At 46.4% G+C, this 23,652-nt stretch overlaps 1 protein-coding gene across 1 annotated transcript; it reads left to right on the top strand.

Moving 5' to 3' along the window:
- The first annotated feature begins 1,550 nt into the window (after positions 1 to 1,550).
- ZNF250 (zinc finger protein 250) lies at positions 1,551 to 5,472 on the top strand. Its single transcript, XM_068984065.1, has 3 exons — positions 1,551 to 1,581; positions 1,656 to 1,769; positions 3,850 to 5,472. The coding sequence occupies exons 1-3, from the start codon at positions 1,551 to 1,553 to the stop codon at positions 5,172 to 5,174; spliced, it is 1,470 nt and encodes a 489-aa protein (XP_068840166.1). The 3' UTR covers positions 5,175 to 5,472.
- The last annotated feature ends 18,180 nt before the right edge of the window (positions 5,473 to 23,652 follow it).

Genomic DNA, 23,652 nt, shown 5'->3' with positions numbered 1-23,652 from the left:
TGGCGCGGAAGCCGCTCAGGTTACAGACATGGGCTCGGGCAGGAGCCGGCCTGGCTGGAGGCCTCGGGCTGAATGATCCAGTAGCTCCTAGATTAGCTGTGCTGGCTGCCAGCACCCACGGGGAACCCGCCAATGGGGTCCCTATGGGGGTTCATTGTTAGATCCTGCCCAGGTGTGATCAGGTCATCGTGAAAATGACTGTCTACCTCCTCTGGGTTCCCAGAGGACCAGAGCTGCAGGGTTCAGGGAGGCAGTATCTCGTGCTGGTGAGGGTGGACAGGGGTGCCCGCCGTGACTGACTTGCTGGAGACTGGGGTTACCCACCGCTGACAGCAGACAAGGATTTGGTCATATGGAGGTCAGAGGAGACCCTGACAGGGGCCACTTCGGATGGAGGGGACGGGCCACCTGAGGCAGTGGCTGGATTAGGCCATAGGGAGGATGACTGTCCATGAGAGATGACAGGTGTGGGCAGCTCTTCTAGGGGGTGTGGGCACTGGAGTAGCCGCAGGAGGCAGCGGCTCCCCCGCTGTTGGTTCTGAGAGCTGGTGAGGCGGGACCAGCCCCGTTGTTTCCAGTTCTTCATGCCTGGTGGCACCCTCATGCCTGTTTGTCCAACATCAGTGTTTCAGATGAATTCTAAGCTAACTTTATCCACTCCTTTCATTTTTCCCAGGTGCTGGGCCTGCTGGGCTTGTGCCCCCTTCTGTCTGGCAGGGTGGGTGTGGCACACGCCTTAGCAGTGCTTGCCCCAGTGCTCCCAGAGCCTGCCCAGCCCCAGGCCTCCCCATCAGGTGCTCAGACCGAATCTCGGGGTCCCTCTGGTTGCATCCACCAGAACCGGGCTCCCACTGGAGCCGCCAGGCAGGACCAGGCATGCCCAGGGCATCAGCGGGTCCACAGGAGGGTTGTGGTCCCCACACCACAAGTGCAGCCTCTCCTCATGGGGGTTGTCTCTGGAGGCAGTCGGCCTGGTGTTTCCCCCTCCCCATGATGCGCTCACCCAGCCCTGTGTGTGTACTGCAGGCCATGCCTGGTAAACTGGGCAGTCCAACGGCCCTTGGGGTGCATGGCATCCCCAGGCGTCTTGGGTGGGACCATCCTGGGCCCCTCATATGCTCCTTCCTCTTCCTCAGCCCTACACGCTTCTCCGATACCGTCTCCCTCAGACGTGCCACGGCCCAGATGATGGCGGCGGCCCGGCTCCTGCCGCCACCAGCGGTGCCTCAGGTGAGTAGCCCAAAGGCCTTTGCGGTGCCCCTGCCATCCTCACATCCTCCCACTCCCAGGGGCCTGGTGGCATCTTGAGCATCACTGCATTTTGAACACTGTGGCCCCTTCCTGTCGCCCGCCCCCCATCCATACCCCACCCTGCTTGCACCCTCCTTGTCTGGGACATGGACTGTGAGTCCAACCTGCAGCCCCCCTGTTGTTCCAGGCCAAGGTGACCTTCGAGGACGTGGCTGTGTTCCTCTCCCAGGATGAGTGGGACCGTCTGGGCCCTGCCCAGCGTGGCCTCTACCGACATGTGATGATGGAGACCTATGGGAATGTGGTCTCCGTGGGTAAGGCCCCCTGCAGGCATTGGGAGGGGGGCGCGGTGAGGGTGCTTGTGGATATTGTACAGACGAAAGGACTTCCCTTCCCATGAGCAGGAATTCCAGGATCCAAGCCCGAGGTGATCTCCCAGCTGGAGCGAGGAGAGGAGCCATGGGTCCTGGACAAGCAGGGCAACGAGCAGCTCAGGGGCTGGGGCATCAGCCGCTCAGGTGAGCACGGAGTGGCCTCTGTGCACTAAGGGCTGTGCACCTGCGGGTGCTCCTGGGGTCTGACCTGGCAGGGACTCCTGCGGGTGAGTGGGCAGCAGGCAGAGGCCCAGTGCAGGGACTGGGCAGGGAGGTAAGTGCAGCTGGGTGTGGGTTGGGTGCCTTGAGGCAAGGTGAGCACATGTGGCTGCCGGGCCCCTGACAGGTCCCTGCTCTGAATGGACATCAGAGGTTGAGGGACATGGGCTGGTTTCGGGAAGAAGGAAGCACCTAAGTGTGAAAGGGAAGTTTCTTAACCTGACTGAGTGCGGCTAGAGCTGTTTGCCGTGAGACAAAGGAGCCCACTGTCCACAGCTGTCCTGGGGGTTCCACCCAAAATTGGGCAAGACCAGACGCAATAGCACAAGTAAAGCTGTAAGAATTGGAAAGAAAGAGGAAAAGCGTTGCTTGTAGTTCATGACATTGTCTATATGTGAGAAGACTGATCAGGACCTCCTTGGTGGCCCAGTGATTGAGAATCCACCTGCCAGTGCAGGGGTCACAGGTTTGATGCCTGGGCCGAGAAGATCCCATGTGCTGTGGAACAGCCAAGCCCATGTGGCACAACTACTGAGTCTCTGCTTTAGTCCGGGAGCCACAGCTACTTGGCCCACGAGCCACAAGCGCTAGAGCCTGCATACCTAGAGCCCGTGCTTTACAGCAAGGGAAGCCACCGCAGTAAGAAGCCTGCATATCACAACGTGAGAGTCACCCCGCTCACTGAAGCTAGAGAAAAGCTGTCACTGCAGTGAAGACCCACCACAGCCAAAAATGAAATAGATAAAATTATATTTTAAAAAATGCAAACAAGAACATGTTGACGTCCTAGGCACAGACCCCTACAGATGCTTCAGGCAGAGTCCGTCTTGGAAGTGCCTTTCCTGGTGTAGGGACTGCGTGGTTTTGGAGCCTGCTATTTTTCAGGGGCTCTTGTTGGGGTTTGAGGAAGTCCATCGCACAGTACCTGTCCTAAGTTCTGAATGAATTCAACAATGAAGCTTACATCTCAGTAATGCTGTTACCACCAAAAAAAGGGAAAATTGATAGGACTTGAAAATATCCCTGTTACAGAAAAAACAAAATCCAGTGAATGTGGCCGGTTGCCATTTAGTATGCTTCCTAATAAGAAACCCCAGAGAGACCCTAACCCCCCACAATCAGGTAGGGATGGCTTCTGGGTCTTGGCCATGAGGCAGAACATGGGGCCCCTAGACTGAGAAGGTCCAGCTCTCATTGGCTAAGTCTCCCCCCAGGTGTGCCCCCCTTGGGTCTTGCTCTGCCCGCTGGGCTTCTCGCTCTAGGCCATCCCTCAAGGACCGTTTTAACACTGTCCCCAACCAGGCCTTGTGGGAACTGGAGGAAGCAGCAGAGGCGTTGCTGAGATGGGCCTGGGAGGACTGGCTCTGCCCGTCCCCGTCCCCGTCCCCTGCTGTCACAGCCCTGCCCGCCTGTCGAGTATCCTGGATGAGCGTCATTCTGAGTAGCCAGTCCTCCTGGGACAGTCCTGTTTCCTGGTGACGTCTTGTCAGTTCAGTGGCTCTGTCTTCAAGGTTTAAAATCTGCCATCCTCAGCATACCCTGCTCCACCCGCTCAACCTGCAGTGCCCCTGACCTGAGTGTACAGACACCCCTGCCTTCTCGGCCATCCTCACTGCCACCTGCAGGCCCCGTCTTGTTCCCCAGGTGGGAGTCTGCAGGACGGGCTCTCAGGAGCTCGCTCTTCGCTCCCGCAGCCCCCTCCCTGCCCCGCACAGTAACAGGTGTAGTCCTGCCTTGGTTCTGCCTCTGATGGCCTCTGGACCCTCCAGGGAGGGCAGGGCTGCGGCTGTGACCGTATGTGCCCCTCACAGGCTCTTGGATCGGACCTGGCCCTTCTCCAGCCACACTGTCAGGTGGGCACCTTTCCTGTTAGTCACCCGCTGGTGACTTGTAGCCTTGGGCACTCGAGGGCCGCCCTGTACCAGTGAGGCACCTGCAGGGTGGAATGTACTCTGCAGTCTCAGAGGGGGTGAACACTCTCCCTTTGCTTTTGGTTTTGTTTCAGGATGTGAGCACAAGGATCAGGACCAGAACGCAGACTCCAGCCTGAGGCCGCTCACTTCAGAGGAGATATCAATGATTCTGAGGAAAACGCCTGCCGAGTGGAGTGATCCAGGAAGTTACGAACCTGAGCAGAGTTTCCGTCTGAGTCCCAGCCCTGCCGGCCCCCCTGAAGGCCAGGCTGTGAGTCCCAGCGTGCCGGTCACCCAGCGCCCGGCCGTTCCTGGCGGGGAGAGGCCCTACCGGTGCGTGGAATGCGGGAAGTGCTTTGGGCGGAGCTCCCACCTGCTGCAGCACCAGAGGACGCATACTGGGGAGAGGCCCTATGTGTGCGGTGTGTGTGGCAAGGCCTTCAGCCAGAGCTCGGTGCTCAGCAAGCACAAGAGGATCCACACGGGCGAGAAGCCCTACGCGTGCCACGAGTGTGGAAAGGCCTTTCGAGTGAGCTCGGATCTCGCTCAGCATCACAAGATACACACAGGGGAGAAGCCACACGAGTGTCTCGAGTGCCGCAAGGCCTTCACGCAGCTCTCGCACCTCCTGCAGCACCAGCGCATCCACACTGGCGAGCGGCCGTACGTGTGCGGTGTGTGCGGCAAGGCCTTCAACCACAGCACTGTGCTGCGCAGCCACCGGCGGGTGCACACGGGGGAGAAGCCGCACGAGTGTGCAGAGTGTGGTCGCGCCTTCAGCGTGAAGAGGACCCTGCTCCAGCACCAGCGGGTGCACACCGGGGAGAAGCCCTACGCCTGCGGCGAGTGTGGCCGCGCGTTCAGTGACCGCTCCGTCCTCATCCAGCATCACAGCGTGCACACTGGCGAGAAGCCGTACGAGTGTGGCGAGTGTGGCAAAGCCTTCCGGCACCGCTCCACCCTCCTGAACCATGAGCGCATCCACACGGAGGAGAAGCCGTATGGCTGCTACGCCTGCGGCAAGGCCTTCGTGCAGCACTCCCACTTGACCCAGCACCAGCGGGTCCACACCGGGGAGAAGCCCTACGTGTGCAGCGAGTGCGGCCATGCCTTCAGCGCCCGCAGGTCCCTGGTCCAGCACCAGCGGGTCCACACCGGCGAGCGGCCCTTCCGCTGCGCACAGTGTGGCAAGGCCTTTAGCTTGAAGGCCACGCTGATTGTGCACCTGAGGACCCACACGGGCGAGAGGCCGTACGAGTGCAGCCGCTGCGGCAAGGCCTTCAGCCAGTACTCGGTGCTCGTGCAGCACCAGCGCATCCACACGGGCGAGAGGCCGTACGAGTGTGCGGAGTGCGGCCGCGCCTTCAACCAGCACGGCCACCTCATCCAGCACCAGAAGGTGCACAGGAAGCTGTGACCTTGCCTGTACGTGAAGCCGCGCTTGGGAGCTCGGGCTCCCAGCCCTGCGAAGCCTCCAGTCCGGGCGAAGCCCCTGCCAGTGACACTCAGTGTCACCGAGGAGCTCACGGGCAACACCGAAGCGTCTCTGTAAGAACTTCAGAGGACACCTCATTTGCTTCTTTCACCGTCTTGAAGTTACGTCGCAGAGTAGTCTCACAATGTAGTGAGTTTTGGTAAAGACAGCTACTATTCATTATTAACGTTAGTTTGTTAGAAATGAGAAACTAAAGGAAGTTTCAGCATAAGGACCACTGTCCCAGCAAAACTTCCTCACGCTCCAAATAAAGGTTTTTTTCCTTAGAATATTATATGCCTTTCCTAAATAAAATGGTGGTTCTGATTATTGCACTTAAAATTGGGATGTTGGACTATATTTTCAGTATTCTGTTAAACAGTAAAGTACTGTGTAGATAAAATGGTATTAAAAATATTGTTACCAAGTGTCATCATGTAATATGGCTGAAAATCCTAACTGTGTGAAACTACTTGTTTTCTATGAAAATGATCTAAAGATTAATTAGTGAGAAATGATATAAATTTAGAAAACCCTTCACCTGGTCCTTTAATTTTATTTAAGATCAGAAGGGATGTCCTAACTTATTAGTGAAAATTCAACTCAAAAATGGATCTTTCCCCTGAAACCTTTGCAGATTCATAGGATGTCTTGGGCTTCGGGGCCCGTGTGGGCTTAGGACTTTGTACTCAGAGCCCAGACCTCACAGCTGCTGTACCGCCTGGGTGCCTCTTTTTTTACACATTATGATGTTTCCCGGAAATGTTACTAAAAAAGTCTTTGCCGCACACTTCTAAAACAAAATTCTCAAATAGCTTTGTGTTTACTATTTCTAATATTTCTATTTCTATGATGAAGGGTTTTCTTCATTTTTTACTTCTAGTTCCAAGAGAGTCTAGTATCCGTTGTCATATACTGTGATAAATCTAGTTTATTTATAAGTTTTGTTTTTTGGCCAAGCAGTGCAGCATGTGGGACCTTAGTTCCTTGACCAGGGATCGAGGCTGTGTCCCCTGCACTGGGAACACTGAGTCTTAAGCACTGGACCACCAAAAGCCCCTGTTCATTATTTCTAATAATTTTTTTTCCCTTGATGTTGAGAGCATCATCACCTCAGGAAAAATTAAGCAGGAGAGTGTTGATCCTGAAGTCCATAGCAGTCACTGGTGAAGATGATAGCGTCCCTTAGAGCTAGTCACAGTGTTCATGCTTCTTGCTGATATTTTTAGAATAGGTAAAAAGTATAAATTGTAAACAGTTCATAAAATTATGTAAGCTGCAGAATAATAAAAGGCAAAAATTACTTTTTAAAGTTCAAAATATAAATTTAAAAGTTTATAATTAAAGGTAAATCAAAATAACTGAAAGGAAATTCTAGAAATATTTAAAGTTACCATAAAGGAGCTTTTAAACAAAGTTTAGATAATAATTAGACTAAGAAAAAACCAAAAGCTTGCAGTTTGTTACAGACTTATCAGTAAGTAAATGGTGCAACAAGTAAAATGATACAGTTTGGTTAAAGTTGGTAAATTTGGTGACTAGATGAAGGTTCTAGAGTAATTCTCTGAGATGGGTGGGCATGGCATAGGCTTTGTGGATACAGGAGCTGCAGCCCAGAGTGGTCTGTGGTCTGCGTTCCCAAGCCCGTGTTTGCCTGCTTGTGTGTATGTATGACGCCTGGGGATGGTGTGCAGAGACACTGATGCACTTGGGCTCTCTCCTTTCCTCTGCTGATCACAGGTATTTGATGTGCAGAGGGAATTCGCGAAAGAACCTGAGCACCGGGCACAGGCCAGAGATCCCCTGCACTGTGGCGGCCCTGCATCTCAGTCCAGTTCAGTCGCTCAGTCGTGTCCGACTAACCCCATGGACTGCAGCACGCCAGGCTTCCCTGTCCATCACCAGCTCCTAGAGCTTGCTCAAACTCATGTCCATTGAGTCGGTAATGCCATCAACCGTCTCCTCTGTCGCCCCCTTCTCCTCCTGCCTTCACTCTTTCCCAGCATCAGAGTCTTTTCCAATGAATCAGTTCTTTGTGTCAGGTGGCCAAAGTATTGGAGCTTCAGCATCAGTCCCTCCAATGAATATTCAGGACTGATTTCCTTTAGGAAATTGGGCTGGTTTGATCTCCTTGGAGTCCAAGGGACTCAAAGAGTCTTTTCCAACACCACAGTTCAAAAGCATCAATTCTTCGGCTCTCAGCTTACTTTATGGTCCAGCTCACATCCATACATGACCACTGGAAAATCCATAGCTTTGACTAGACAGACCTTTGTCGGCAAAGTAATATCTGCTTTGACATCTGTGTCTTTGCTTTTTACATCTGGGTGCCAGCAATTCATGGGGGACCCACCATCACACATGTCCTCCTTCTTTCCTGGGCCATTGAACCATCCGTGAGCTGTTCTTCCCAATATAGAAGAAGAACTGTCTGCTTGCCAAAACTCCCCATCCAGTAAGATCCACATGAGCCAGCTGCCTCCTTGAGACACAGATCCCAGTTAAATGAGCTCTTTCTATGAGATTTCTGCTGATTGTCCCTCATTGTCCCACTTCCTAGAATGGGGACCTCCATTCCTAGAATGGTGACCTACTCTTCAAAACTCTCTCTTTCCTTGGTAGACAGGCCAATGTCCTACCTTCTCTCTACAGCAGACATGAAGGTGACCCCCAAAAGCTTCAGTTTTGCCAGGCAGTTCTCCCTGCTCCTGTTCTTGGTCTCAGCTGCTGACGGTACCAATGTTGTGAAGGTGATTGGAGACTGCAGAGACAGTCTAGTGAGGAGGGGAAGGCCTGGTGCTGACGTTTCTGGGGAAGTGGTGGAGAAGTGGCTGACTGCAGGGCTGTTGGTGAGCAAGGCACTGCTGGGGGGCCCTGGTGAGCGCGTGGTGACAGGAAGGGATGATTGTGGGTGTCGACAGTAGGGGAGGTGATGGTTTGGGTCAGGTATTGGAAAGAAAAGGCATATTGACCAGCATGGAGTCAGGGGATGGGGGAAAGGTGATGATTTTAGGGTGGAGTATTGTGTGGACAAGTGATGACGATGGGCCAGCAGGTACAGGGCAGGCAAGAGTCCCAGCCACTGGTGCCCATAGCCTTATTTTCCTTCCCACCACTCCAGCTCTTCAGTGATGCAATTCCAGTAGCTGTGTCTTACAAATAGAACTCCCGGGACCTCATGGACAAGGTTTTGCAGGAGCTTGAGGTAGGTTCGGCACAAATGTCAGGTGGCATAGAGAAAATGGGTTCTCTCCATAGGGTGCAGTGCATAAGCTCGTAGACAGCAGGCAGAACATGCTCGTGGGCATGGCCCCTAGAGGTGTCAGAGCTACAGCTGGGTACAGGCAAGGCCAGGGCTCACCTTGTTCACAGAACGTTGACTTGGAGCAGAAGGAGGAGGATATGCCAGACAAAGCAGCGTGACCACATCCAGAGCCCTTCTCCCTCCTGAGCCACAGGAGGGCTCTCCATGGCCCACCTGGTGGTGAGGGGCAGTTCAGAAGACCCCTCCCTTGATAATCCTTCAGCTCTCAGTTGAGACAGGCTTCCAGGCCTCCCCCTGCTATACCTCCTACAAACCCGGCTGTCCCATTTGCACTGCCCGCCCCCCCACCTCCCAAACTTCCGTGGCCCGTGAAACTTGATCCTTCCGCATGGTTCCCTCCCCTGTGGGTCAGGGTCAGAACATGCCACTAACAGGTGTAAGGCCCATACCAGACCCTGAAGCCAGATTAGGGATGGACCCTCCAGGCCTGTGGGACAGTAAAGAGAATCAGAATATTTTAAAAGGATATTTAGGTGTCTTATTTCTCCCCCTCTGAGAACTGATGTCAGGGCCTATTCGTTGCATTTCCACCAAGGGGTTGGTTTCTAATTCCTGACTTTTTCCTTTTTAATCTCAACTAAGCCAGTCATTTTAAAAAAATGATTTTGAGCAGAGAGCTGTTTGTTCCATAAGTTTTTCTAGAGCTCTTCTGGATACGGCCAATACATTGCTGCACAGCAAGGCCAAGATCACAGGCCCGAGTTTGCTAGTGAAAGTTTGCTGGTCTGGCCATACACAGTAATATACAAACATCATGGTGAACACCAGGCGATAGTAAAGGCACATCCCAAGGCATTTGCATCATAAGAATTTGACTTTAGGAAAACTTCTTTTAAAAACCCATATTTCAGTGTAGGAGGCCTTTCTTCATCTTTCTGAGGACTAGTGTGGACACTGTACCTCCTTGGGTGGCAAGGGCTGCTAAGAGCTGTCATGCTGCCTTTTCCATCTATCTCCAGGACTTGTCGCTCACTAGAATGCTTTTATGATCATCTTGTACATCATTTCCATTAAAATTTTTTTAAATTTATAATAAAGGTTGAATTACATAAATACTGAGTCGATGTGCCTGCTTTGTGGGTATGGGTTTTTTTAGGCAAGAAGTCCTGAGAGAATGAGTATATCAACAAGCCGCGTTAATGGGGGGAGACAGCCGTATTTGTCAAGCAGGGGTGATGAGGTTAACTTCGTTTATTGTCACAGAGATCATTTCAGTGGAATTTAGGGTTTTAAAAGAATGGGTTTTTGGGAGTCAAGAACAAACATTTTTACCCTTTAAATTATTGATGCTTACAATTTCAACTTAAGAAACAACCTGACTAGGGAATTCAGGAATGTTTACCCTGGTGAGATGGACCCTTAAAACAAGAACAACAACAAAAAACCCTTTATTATAAATGAATAATGTTTTTTTAAAAAATAATGGCTTCATTGAGATATGATTCAAATGCCATAAAATTCACCATCAGTGTTGCACTTACATAACCATTTTGTATCAGTTCCCATAGAAACAAAGAGACAACAAATCTTGTTCAGATGAATTATTGGGGCAGTTCTCTGTCTCTGCTAGGGACTAGCTTCAGCCTGCCTCTCCCTAAGGGAGCTCTGGAGGGCAGACTGTCCTGCAGGGTTGATCTTCCCACCAGGGGGATTTTTGTGCCAGTTAGCAAAGTGTGTGAAGAGGAAGAGTTGGAAGGGATGACTTGTAGTGTCCAGGTTAAAGTGGCTCCTGTTTTAGCAAGGGCAGGTCTCTGGGAAAAAGGCGGCTATGAGTTCAACACTCAAAGCAGGTAGGGGGAAAATTGTTCAGGTGGGGTGCCAGCAACATCCGTGGCCACATAGCCCTACATTGCTCAGATCCACCTGCTTAAATGTCATTTCATTATGACACACAGGAATACCACTTTGGAGTCTCTTTTGATACTTGTTGAGGTGAAACTTACATAACAAAGTTATCCATGTTAAAGGACACAAAGCAGTGCCATTGAAACAGTTACATTGTTGGGCAACCATCACTTCTCTCTAGTTCTAAAACATTTCAATCACTCTGAAGTAAAACATCTTCCTCATTAAGTAGTTTCTTTCCAATATTCCCTCCCTTCAGCTCCTTGCAAATACTAATCTACACTCTGTCTCTATGGATTTTATCTATTCTGGATATTTTATATAAATGGAATGAAACATGATGTGACCTTTTGTATCTGTCTTACTCTTTCACTCCTTTTTATGGTTGAATAATGTTCCACTGTCTTTTATACCAAAAGTTGATGGTCTGTTCATCTATTGATAGACATTTATGGTGTCTGTCTTTCAGCTATTGTGTATATTGCTGCTATGAATATGCTTATACATGTGCTTACATGCTCATCAGTGCTTATATGAGTAGTTTTCAATTCTTTTGGGTGTCAGAGTCTGTTGAGGCTGCTGTAACAAAATACCATTGACTTCGTGGCTTGTTGTTCAGTTGCTCAGCTGTGTCCAACTCTCTGCGACCCCATGGGCTGCAGCATGCTAGGCTTCCCTGTCCTTCACTATCTCCTGGATTTGCTCAAACTCATATCCATTGAGTTGGTGATGCCATCTGACCATCTCATCCTCTGTCGTCTCCTTCTCCTGCCTTCAATCTTTCTCAGCATCAAGGTCTTTTTCAGTGAGTCAGTTCTTCACACTAGGTGGCCAAAGTATTGGAGTTTCAGCTTCAACATCAGTCGTTCCAATGAATATTCAAGGTTAATTTCCTTTACGATTTACTGGTTTGATCTCCTTGGAGTCCAGGGGACTCTCAAGAGTCTTCTCCAACACCACAGTTCAAAGGCATCAGTTCTTCGGCGCTCAGCCTTCTTTATGGTCCAACTCTTACGTCCATACATGACTACTGGAAAAAACCATAGCTTTGACTATACAGACCTTTGTCGACAAAGTAATGTCTCTGCTCTTTAATATGCTGTTGAGGTTGGTCATAGCTTTTCTTCCAAAAAGCAAGCGTCTCTTAATTTCATGGCTACAGTCACCGTTCACAGTGATTATGGAGCACAAGAAAATAAAGTCCGTTACAGTTTTCATTGTTTCCCCATCTATTTGCCATGAAGTGATAGGACCGGATGTCATGATCTTAGTTTTCTGAATGTCGAGTTTTAAGCCAGCCTTTTCACTCTCCTCTTTCACTTTCGAGATTTTAAAGTTGTTACAAAAAGTGGCCACAAGGCGGCAGCATTTCTTCATGCCCAACTCTGACTCATTCCGCAGGCAGGGCCGTAAGGAAGATCCTGTTCTCAGATGGTCAAGAGTGCAGCGCGCCAGAAGAAACGCTCAAGGGTCTCATCTCATTCCTTCTTCCCCTTCCCCTTTATTCCGCAAAGCACATCCCAATTCCTGGAACACCACTCTGTGGAGGGTGCTATCACTCGTAGGTGGGGCGACCATAAGGAAGGGAGCTGGTGGGGGTCGGGGGGCGGGGGGACCCCAGCCCAGAGGACACATGGAGCCCAGGGAACATTTCAAAGCTCTTCCAGCCCTGAGATTCCACCGTTCTTTCGATGCAGTCGGCTTGATTTCTCTGCTGGAAGGCCCACCTGGATCCAGAGATTGGGGACTCAATCTAAAAGCGAGAGGCACTCTGGGTCCATTGTGGGGACACATTGCCTGCCTCATCCTCCCAGCTTCCTCAGCTCCACAACACACCAGCCTTGGTACTGAAGCCTGTCTGGCTCCAGGGATGTGATACCAGCCCAGGTCACCATGGCCTAAAGGAATAGAGTTAGTATTTCTTGTGTCTTTCCATTTTCTACTTTAAAAAATTTTGAATTGGAGTATATAGATGAAGTGCTCAGTGAAGTGATCAGTGCAAAGAAACAGAGGAAAACAACAGAATGGAAAAGACTAGAGAGCTCTTCAAGAAAATTAGAGATACCAAGGGAACATTTCATGCAAAGATGGGCTCGATAAAGGACAGAAATGGTATGGACCTAACAGAAGCGGAAGATATTAAGAAGAGGAGGTAAGAATACACAGAAGAACTGTACAAAAAAGATCATCACGACCCAGATAATCACATTGGTGTGATCACTCACCTAGAGCCAGACATCCTGGAATACAAAGTCAAATGGGCCTTAGGAAACTTCACTACAAAGCTAGTGGAGGTGATGGAATTCCAGTTGAGCTATTTCAAATCTTAAAAGATGATGCTGTGAAAGTCCTGCACTCAATATGTCAGCAAATTTGGAAAACTCAGCAGTGGCCACAGGACTGGAAAAGGTCAGTTTTCATTCCAATCCCAAAGAAAAGCAATGCCAAAGAATGCACAAACTATTGCATAGTTGCACTCATTTCACAGGCTAGCAAAGAAATGCTCAAAATTCTCCAAGCCAGGCTTCAGAAATACATGAACCGTGAACTTCCAAATGTTCAAGCTGGATTTAGAAAAGGCAAAGGAACCAGAGATCAAATTGCCAACATCAATTGGATCATAGAAAAAGCAAGAGAGTTTCAGAAAAACATCTACTTCTGCTTTATTGACTATGCCAAAGCCTTTGACTGTGTGATCACAACAAACTATGGAAAATTCTTCAAGAGATGGGAATGCCCAATCACTTTACCTGCCTCCTGAGAAATTTGTATGCAGGTCAAGTAGCAACATTTAGAACTGGGCATGAAACAACAGACTGGTTCAAAATTAGGAAAGGAGTATGTCAAGGCTGAATATTGTCACCTGCTTATTTAACTTATATATGCAGAGTACATCATGTGAAATACTGGGTTGGATGAAGTACAAGCTGGAATCAAGATTGTCGGGAGAAATATCAATAACCTCAGATATGCAGATGACACCACCCTTATGGCAGAAAGCAAAGAAGAACTAAAGAGCCTCTTGATGGAAGTGAAAGAGGAGAGTGAAAGAGCTAGCTTAAAACTCAACATTCAGAAAAATAAGATCATGACATCTGGTCCCATCACTTCATGGCAAATAGATGGAGAAACAATGGAAACAGTGACAGACTTTATCTTCTTGGGCTCCAAAAATCACTGCAGATGGTGACTGCAGCCATGAAATTAAAAGACGCTTGCTCCTTGGAAGAAAAGCTATGACCAACCTGGACAGCATATTAAAAAGCGGAGATAGTACTTTGCCGACCAAGATTGGTCTAATCAAAGCTTTGGTTTTTCCACTGGTCATGTATGGATGTGAGAGTTGGACTATAAAGAAAGCTGAGTGCCAAAGAACTGATGCTTTTGAACTGTGGTGTTGGAGAAAACTCTTGAGACTCCCTTGGACACTAAGGAGATCAAACCAGTCCATCCTAAAGGAAATCAGTCCTGAATATTCATTGGAAGGACTGATGCTGAAGCTGAAACTCCGATATTTTTGGCCACCTGATGTGAAGAACTGACTCATTGGAAAAGACCCTGATGCTGAGAAAGATTGAAGGTGGGAGGAGAAGGGGATGACAGAGGATGAGATGGTTGGATGGCATCACCGATTTGATGGATATGAATGTGAGCAAGCTCCGGGAGTTGGTGATGGACAGGGAAGCCTGATGTACTGCAGTCTATGGGGCCTCAAAAAGTCAGACATGACTGAGCGACTGAACTGAACTCAATTCTCATGCTGAAGAGGTGTATTTTGGGGTTGCATTTGCTCGCCCTCACTTTGGATGTATCCCAGTTTGCTTACACAGTCATCTATGGAAGACATCCTGATATTTGAAAGTTTGTAGGTGTTACAAGTAGAGCTGCTGCGCATTATTGCATGACAGTTTTTATTTGGACACCTTTTCAAAGCTGTTTTCTAAATACTAGATGTGCACTGTTTGATCTTCAGGTGAGCCTTGTTTAGCTTTGGGAAAAAAAACAGCTAAGTTGCTCCGTGGCACATGGGATCTTCCTAGATAAGGGATCGTATTTGAGTCTCTTGCATTGTCAGGTGGAGTCTTTACCACTGAGCTACCAGGGAAGCCCCTGGTTTTTTTTTTTGAGTTTACTGGTTCTAATAGGTGTGTGGTTTTAATTTGTAATTTCCTAAAGATTTATGATCTTTGATATTTTTTATGTTTATTTAGTATCTGTATGCTTTCTTTGGCCAGGTGTTCTGATTTATATATCTTTAATGAGGTTGTTTGTTCCAGATTTTTTGGTATTATTTGAGTATACAACCTTTTATCAGATATGTATTTTGTAGATATATTTCTCTGTTTGTGGCTTGTGTTTAGGTTTTCTGAATAAGGTCTTTTATGAGTTTATTTTTAATTTTTTAAAGGTCATGTTTTAAATTTTGTATCTTTTTTGGGATAGACTTCAGGTTTTTTTTTTCTGTTAATATTCATAAGCAAAACTGGAGTACTGTAGATACAGCTTTGCATTTTGTCTGTTGAGAAATTTAAGTGAATTTGGTATAACTCATAAAATTTCTTTCTACTTTCATTTGATTGCATATGGATTCCAGTTATTTATACAACAGGTTTTGGAGATGTCTTGGGAAGTCAGTTTCCCCAGGTGAAACCGCATCCATGAAACATCAGCTCTTTTCAGCTCCTGTTCTGTCACTGAATTTAACTTACTTTGAGATGATTCCGCTGTCTCATACTAGCAGAATCACAGAATGTTTGTCCTTTTTTGTTCTGGTTTGTTTCACTTAGCATAATGATGCCAAAGAATGCTTGAACTAATGCATAATTGCTCTCATCTCACACGCTAGTAAAGTAATGCTCAAAATTCTCCAAGCCAGGCTTCAGTAATACGTGAACCATGGACTTCCAGATGTTCAAGCTGGTTTTAGAAAAGGCAGAGGAACCAGAGATCAAATTGCCAACATCTGCTGGATCATAAAAAAGCAAGAGAGTTCCAGAAAAACATCTATTTCTGCTTTATTGACTATGCCAAAGCCTCTGACTGTGTGGATCACAATAAACTGTGGAAAATTCTGAAAGAGATGGGCATACCAGACCATCTAACCTGCCTCTTGTGAAACCTGTATGCAGGTCAGGAAGCAACAGTTAGAACTGGACATGGAACAGCAGACTGGTTCCAAATAGGAAAAGGAGTATGTCGAGGCTGTATATTGTCACCCTGCTTATTTAACTTATATGCAGAGTGCATCATGAGAAATGCTGGGCTGGAAGAAGCACAAGCTGGAATCAAGATTGCCAGGAGAAATATCAATAACCTCAGATATGCAGACGACACCACCCTTATGGAAGAAAGTGAAGAGGAGCTAAAGAGCCTCTTGATGAAAGTGAAGGAGGAGAGTGAAAAAGTTGACTTAAAGCTCAATATTCAGAAAACTAAGATCATGGCATCTGGTCCCATCACTTCATGGGAAATAGATGGGGAAACAGTGGAAATGGTGTCAGACTATTTTTTTGGGCTCCAAAATCACTGCAGATGGTGATTGCAGCCATGAAATTAAAAGACACTTACTCCTTGGAAGGAAAGTTATGATCAACCTAGATAGCATGTTGAAAAGCAGAGACATTACTTTGCCAACAAAGGTCCATCTAGTCAAGGCTATGGTTTTTCCAGCGGTCATGTATGGATGTGAGAGTTGGACGGTGAAGAAAGCTGAGCACTGAAGAATTGATGCTTTTGAACTGTGGTGTTGGAGAAGACTCTTGAGAGTCCCTTGGACTGCAAGAAGATCCAGCCAGTCCATCCTAAAGGAGATCAGTCCTGTGTGTTTTTTGGAAGGACTGATACTGAAGCTGAAACTCCAGTACTTTGGCCACCTCATGCCAAGAGTTGACTCATTAAAGAAGACCCTAATGCTGGGAGGGATTGGGGGCAGGAGGAGAAGGGGATGACAGAGGATGAGATGGCTGGATGGCATCACCGACTCAACGGACATGGGTTTGGGTGAACTCCGGGAGTTGGTGATGGACAGGGAGGCCTGGAGTGCTGCGATTCATGGGGTCGTAAAGAGTCGGACACGACTGAGCATTTGAACTGGACTGAACATTGTAGCATTGTCAGAATTACCTCCTTTTAAAGGCTGAATCATATTCCATTGTCTGTATATTACAGTTTGTTTATGGAATTGTCTGTTCATGGACACTTGGATTCCTTCCATTTGTTGGCCAGTGTGAATGGTGCTGTTGTGAGTATAAGTGTAGAAGCATGTTTATTTTTTCAGCCTGTTTTTTCACACCTTTTGGGTACATAACCTGAATTGGAATTGACATATTGTATGCTAATTCCATTTGTTAGCTTTTGAGGAATTTCTGTAATGTCTTGCACAGTGGCTGTACATTTTCACTATATTTTTTGTATGGTAGAATATAGTGGAAGCCTTTGCATGGACCCTATTTTCCATATTCATTCACCCACCGATGGACAGTTGAATGAGTTGTACCTTTGGGCTATTGTGAATAATGTTGCTATGAATGTTTGTGTGCCAGTTGTTGTTTGAACAACAATAGTAATTATAGCTCCAATTGTAATTTTACTGTTAGCAATAAGTATAGCATACAAGTGAACACAGAAGAGGTTAGAGTGGACCAAATATAAAAATTAGTTTAAAGTAAAATATATAATGTTGAATTATCACAATAGGGTTAAAATGTATAGTTATTAAGTTCCTTTACTATAGACAAGTCGGAGAAGGCAATGGCAACCCACTCCAGTAGTCTTGCCTAGAAAACCCCATGGATGGAGGAGCCTGGTAGGCTGCAATCCACGGGGTCGCGACAGAGCGACTTCACTTTCACTTTTCACTTTCATGCATTGGAGAAGGAAATGGCAACCCACTCCAGTGTTCTTACCTGGAGAATCCCAGGGATGGGGGAGCCTGGTGGGCTGCCGTCTGTGGGGTCATACAGAGTCAGACACGACTAAAGCGACTTAGCAGCAGCAGCAGCAGCAGCAGCACTACAGACAAGTATTCTATCATTTCAGTTTCCTTTGTAGGGGTGTTAATGTACAGATTCTGGTTAATATCTTCTGTACTATGGCTAGAGTGAATAATACTATCCTTATTCATTAGATCAACTGTATCAATTCTTAACAGTCATGTCACTCAGGGTATTTTAATACCCATTGTGTTAATATATTTGCAGTTTATCCATTCAAGCAATAGTATCAAACAGTTATGGCCTTAATCATGTATATAAACCTTTCTCTCTCCACGCACCCCCAGCCTTGGTGGATGCAGGGCTTGGGACAAGGGGGGCCTGGGATTTCCAGGTCCTTCTAGGTGCAAGTAGTTGTATGCAAGTAGATTCTGCCTGATAACATCATTGAACTCTCACATAGTAACTGCGTGCAAATAGGAATACCCATCAATGTTTAAACTCCCAAGGGACTTTGAAAATAACTGGCTCATTCACAGTGAAAAAGCATCCTTCTGTCTTGTGTAACTACAAACCGGTTCTACTGGTTATTGTGTAAAATTAAAGGGTGAAGGACAGACACAGTGGAACCACCCCAAGAAAAGCAATTCCAGGGAGTTCCTGGGTGGTTTTTCCCGTGCTTCCACTGCAGAGGACACCAGTGTGATTCCTGGTCAGGTAACTAAGATCCCACAAACCATATGGTGACACCAATAAATAAGTAAATATAAATAAAACCAGAAAAATAGCTTTCTAGGAAAAGAAGAAGAAAAGAAGAGTATTTCAGGACACAAATCAGAGTTGGTAAATCAAACTGATGTGGAACCGCCTGTGTTCCTACAGTAGCTCCTCATGAGACCAGGTGATGCCTGGGGGCTGCAGCGAGCTCTCCTAGCTCCACATGTTGTGGGCTCTTAGGGGAGCACAAGGCGGAATCCCCCTCGACAGAAGAGGCTTGAGCCACCTTGGGCCACCCCAGCAGCTGAGCTCCAGCGAGTGACCCAGGGTTAGGCCTGCCCAGGGTGATGCGTGAGGGGAGACTGCATCCCACTCTGAAAATCATCTCTGCAGCCGAGGGAAACAGAAGCAATTTTCCCCAAGATACTTAGAGTGATTTTTGTAGGTATATTATATTCTGAAGTATAACTGTAAGTTATTGTTTAAAAGAGCCATCTCTGCCAACAACTTCTTAAATGTATTTATTAAATAGTCACTGGTCACCAAGATTTTAATCTGTAAAAGTGGGCCTTAGGAAAAAAATAACATGGGGGGCTCTTTTATGAGAGAATATCTGTTACGGATATATATATATGTATTTTTTTTCCTAAGAAAACATTCTCTAAGATATGTTTCGTCTAGATAATAGGAAAGCATTACTGTAATATTTGACTCAGTTTGTGGTTGCATTTACAAGGCATCCTAACTTATTTTCTGGAGAAGATGAATTTATTTTAGAATTTCCTTTGCTCTGCAAACGCTGTTGAGATTAATTAGGTACAATTTTTAAATTCTTGTTTTATTTTTGATTATTGTAGGAAGTAGATCCAAAAAAGAACTTACTATGATTTACATCAAAAGGTGTTCTCCCTATATTTTCTCAAGAGTTTTATTATACCCATGCTTAGGTTTAGATCTTTAAACTGTTGGGAGTTTAATTTTGTGTGTGGTGTTAGGGACAATTCTAATTTCACTGGCCTTTTCATTGTTTAAGAAAGCTCCACTCTGTCCTCCAGAGTGTCTGCTCTCAATTTACATTGCCAACATCAGTGTAGAAGGGTTCCTTTTTCTCCACACCATCTCCAGCATTTATCCGTTGTAGGGTTTTGCCAATGGCCATCTGACCAGTGTATGGTGATACCATGGTGTAGTTTTGGTTTGCATTTTTCTAATATTTAGTGATGCTGACATCTTTTCATGTGATTTTTTTTAAAAGGGTGTGAGTGAAACGTGTCTCCTGATATTGGCTTCTTGAACTTCTGCTGTGTATTGGATTTTTTTTACCAATGACCATGCCTAGGTCATTTCTTGAGGGTAGGTGAGTTTTACTTACAGCCCTGCAAGCCTTGTGAATAGTAAATGACCATCGCACATCTTTTCAGTGCTTCCCTGGTGGTTCAGATGGCAAAGAATCTGCCTGCAATGCAGGAGACCTGGATTCGATCCCCCAGAAGGTCCCCTGGAGAATGGAATGGACCCACTCCAATATTCTTACTGGAGCCTGGCGGGCTACAGTCCATGGGGTGGCAAAGAATCAGACACCACTGAGCCACAAACACACCTGAAAAGTTGCTGCTACAGAAAATGGCCAAAAGGTGGCAGCACTTCTTCATGCACTTTTTTTTTTTTTTTTTTTTTTTGGTAATTTCATTTTTATTGTTGTTTAGTTGCTAAGTTGTGTCCAATTCTTTGAAACTCCATGGACTGCAGCACAGCAGGCTTCCCTGTCCTTCACTAAATCCCAGAGTTTGCACGAACTCATGCCCATTGAGTTGGTGATGTCATCCAACCATGTTGCCCACTTCCCTTCCTACCCTCAGTCTTTCCCAGTATCAGGGTCTTTTACAATGAGTCAGCTCTTCACATCTGGTGCCAAAGTATTGGAGCTTCAGCTTCAGCATCAGTCCTTCCAATGAATATTTAGTGTCGATTTCCTTTAGGATGGACTGGTTTGATCTCTTTGCTGTCCAACTCAGTTCAGTTCAGTTGTTCAGTCATGTCTGACTCTGCAACCCGGTGGCTGCAGCACACCAGGCCTCGTTGTCCATCTCCAATTCCCAGAGCTTGCTCAAATTCATGTCCATTGAGTCAGTGAGGCCATCCAACCATCTCATCCTGTTGTCCCCTTCTCCTCCTGCCTTTAATCTTTCTCAGCATCAGGGTCTTTTCCAATGATTCAGCTATTTGCATCAGATGACCAAAATATTGGAGCTTCATCTTCAGCATCAGTCCTTCCAATGAATATTCAGGACTGATTTCCTTTAGAATGGACTGGTTGGATCTCCTTACAGTTCAAGGGACTCTCAAGAGTCTTCTCCAACACCACAGTTCAAATGCATCAATTCTTCAGTGCTTAGCTTTCTTTATGGTCCAACTCTCACATCCATACATGACTATTGGAAAAACCATAGATTTGACTAGATGGACCTTTGTCAGCAAAGTAATGTCTCTGATTTTTAATGTGCTGTCTGGGTTTGTCATAACTTTTCTTCCAAGGAACAACTGTCTTTTAATTTTATGGCTGCAGTCACCATCTGCAGTGGTTTTGGAGCCCAAGAAAATAAAGTCTGTCACTGTTTCCATTGTTTTCCCATCTATTTGCCATGAAGTGATGGGACCAGATGCCATGATCTTCGTTTTTGCAATGTTGAGTTTTAAGCCAGCTTTTTCACTCTCTTCTTTCACTTTAATCAAGAGGTTCTTAGTTCCTCTTTGCTTTCTTCCATAAGGGTGGTGTCATCTGCATATCTGAGATTATTGCTATTTCTCCCAGCAATCTTGATTCCAATTAGGGCTTCAGCCAGTCTGGCATTTTGCCTGATATACTCTGCATGGAAGTTAAATAATCAGGGTGACAAAAATAAGCCTTGATGTATTACTTTCCCAATTTGGGACCAGTGCGTTGTTCCATGCTCAGTTCTAACTGTTGCTTCCTGACCTGCATATAGGTCTCTCAGGTGGTAGATAGATAAGGTGGTCTGGTGTTCTCATCTCTTTAAGAATTTTCCACAGTTTGTTGTGATCCACACAGTCAAAGGGAGTGTAGTCCGTGAAGCAGAAGCGGGTGTTTTTTCTGAAATTCCTTTTCTTTTTCTTTGATTCAGTTCAGTGCATATTGGCAATTTGATCTCTGCCTTTCCTAAATCCTGCTTGAACACCTGGAATTTCCTGGTTCATGTCCTGTTGAAGCCTAATTTGAAGGATTTTGAGCATTACCTTGAGAGAATGTGAAATGAGTGCAATTGTATGTTGGTCTGAACATTCTTTGGCATTGCCTTTATTATATATTGGAATAGCACGGATTTCCAGTGTGTTGTCTTAGGTGTCCATGTACTTGATTCAGATGTATGTAGATGTCTATCTATTCTTGCTCTGAACAGTGTGTTCAGCAGGGTTCTCTGTGCAACTCAGTATGTACTTTAAGATTATCTGTTGGATATATATGGGTGTATGTGATAATGCAAAAGTCTTAATTTATTCTTCTTTCTCTTTTTTTTTTAATTGGTAATTGTAAGTTGGTTTTTGAAGTTTGTAAGTCTGCTTCTGTTTTATATAGTATCTCATTGGTATACATTGATAGATTCCACCTGTAGATGATATCTGATATTTCTCTCTCTCTGACTTACTTCACTGCACATGGTAACGACTTGGTCCACTTTTGCTGCTGCCAATGGGATTATTAATCCTGCTTTATGAGTGAGGAGTGTTCCTGTGTTTAGCTGTCTCACTCCATCTTCATTTTTCAGTCTCTAGCCTCGCTGATTGATTCTCTATCTCGGCTCTAATCAATAGTGCTGTTCTGAATATAGGGGTACGTGAGTCATTTCAAATTATGATTTTTTTCTGTATGTGAGCCCAAGAGTGGGATTTCTGGATCATATGGTAGCTGTGTGTTGAATATTTTAAGGAACCTCCATGCTGTTTTCCTCAGTGGCTGCACCCATTTACACTCCCACCAAGAGTGCAGGAAGATTCCCTTTTATCTCCGACCTCTGCAGCATTTATTCTTAGTGGATGTTTCTGATGATGGCCATTCTGACCATGGGGAGGTGATGTCTCAGTGTTGTTCTGATTTGCATTGATTTGATAATTAGTCATGTGGAGGATGTTTCCATGTGCTTTGTGATCTTATACAGTATGAGAACAGTTTACCTGTTGAAATTGGCTTCTTGAACGTCGACCCTATTTTGAATTCATTTTTTGGTGATTTACTCCAAGGACTTTACTTGACGGTAGATGTCCTTTCCAGCCCTGCATGCCTTGTGCATATTCAGAGATGATTCAGTTCAGCTCAGTTCAGTCACTTAGTCGTGTCTGACTCACATGGATTGTAGCACACCAGGCCTCCCTGTCCATCTCCAGTTCCCTGAGTTTGCTTAAACTCATGTCCATTGAGTTGGTGATGCCATCCAACCATCTCATCCTCTGTCATCCTCTTCTCCTCCCACCTTCAGTCTTTCCCAGATCAGGGTGTTTTCCAATGAGTCATTTCTTCGCATCAGATGGCCAAGCTCCACCATCAGTCCTTCCAGAATATTAGCACGTTTTAAAGTTGTTGTTATGGGAAATGGCCAGAAGGCGATAGCATTGCTGCCTGCCCAACTCTGATGACTTAGGGAACCATAGCCTGAGGGGAAAGCCTTAGTCCAGGATTGTCAGTTTCAGCAAATTGTGCCAGAAGTAACAAAGAGCCAGCAAGTACTGTCTCTTGATTTCTTCCCCATTAACCTTTGTTTCTCAGACACATGCTAATTCCTGCAACTCCACTCTGTGGAGGGTGATGTCATCCGTAGGTGGGGGTGGCCCCAAGGAAGGAGGCTGGTGTTGGGATCACCACCACCAGGAGTCTTGGAGCCCAGGAGACTTTTCAGAGGTCTTCCATCCCAGAAGTTCCAGCATCCTTTGGGGGCAGTCTGCATGGCGTGGCTGCAGGAGGACACCTCCTCCCACCACTCCCAGAGCTGGAGATTCTCCAGGTCCTTCTATAGAGGGCTCATTGTCTGGCACATCTTTCTAACCCCCTCAGATCCAAGACACTCCAGCCTTGGGACCCAAGTCTGCTCAGGTTCCAGGTATATGACACCAGCGTCGGTCACCATGTCTGAGAGTCAGCATTTCCATTACTTTTTAAAAAAATTGTATCACTTGAATTGGGGAATATAAGTGATTTACAGTGTTATGGATTTCCCCCTATAGAAGCTTTATTCACTTAGGAAATGGCAACCCACTCCAGTATTCTTGCCTGGAGAATTCCATGGACAGAGGAGCCTGGCAGGCTGCAGTACATGGGGACAAAAAGAGTTGAACACGACTGAGTGACTTTCACTTATTCACTTATGTATAGATATCTGTATGTTCCTTTTGGGTGCTTTTCCCATATAGGTTATTGAAGAGTGTTGAATAGGGTTCCACATGCTATAAGTGGGTCCTTCTGGATTATTTCATAATTAGGAATGTGTCTATGAACCAGCTAACTTCTCCCCACTCCCTTTCCTTCTTGGTAACCATGTGTTTCCTATGTCTGTGAGGCTGTTTCTCTTTGGAAATGATGTCATTTTAATCC

This window comes from Capricornis sumatraensis, chromosome 11, assembly GCF_032405125.1.
Source record: "Capricornis sumatraensis isolate serow.1 chromosome 11, serow.2, whole genome shotgun sequence".
Classification (NCBI taxonomy): domain Eukaryota; kingdom Metazoa; phylum Chordata; class Mammalia; order Artiodactyla; family Bovidae; genus Capricornis; species Capricornis sumatraensis.
Note: the sequence above shows the minus strand (reverse complement) of the source record. Positions and strands in the feature narration are given on the sequence as shown.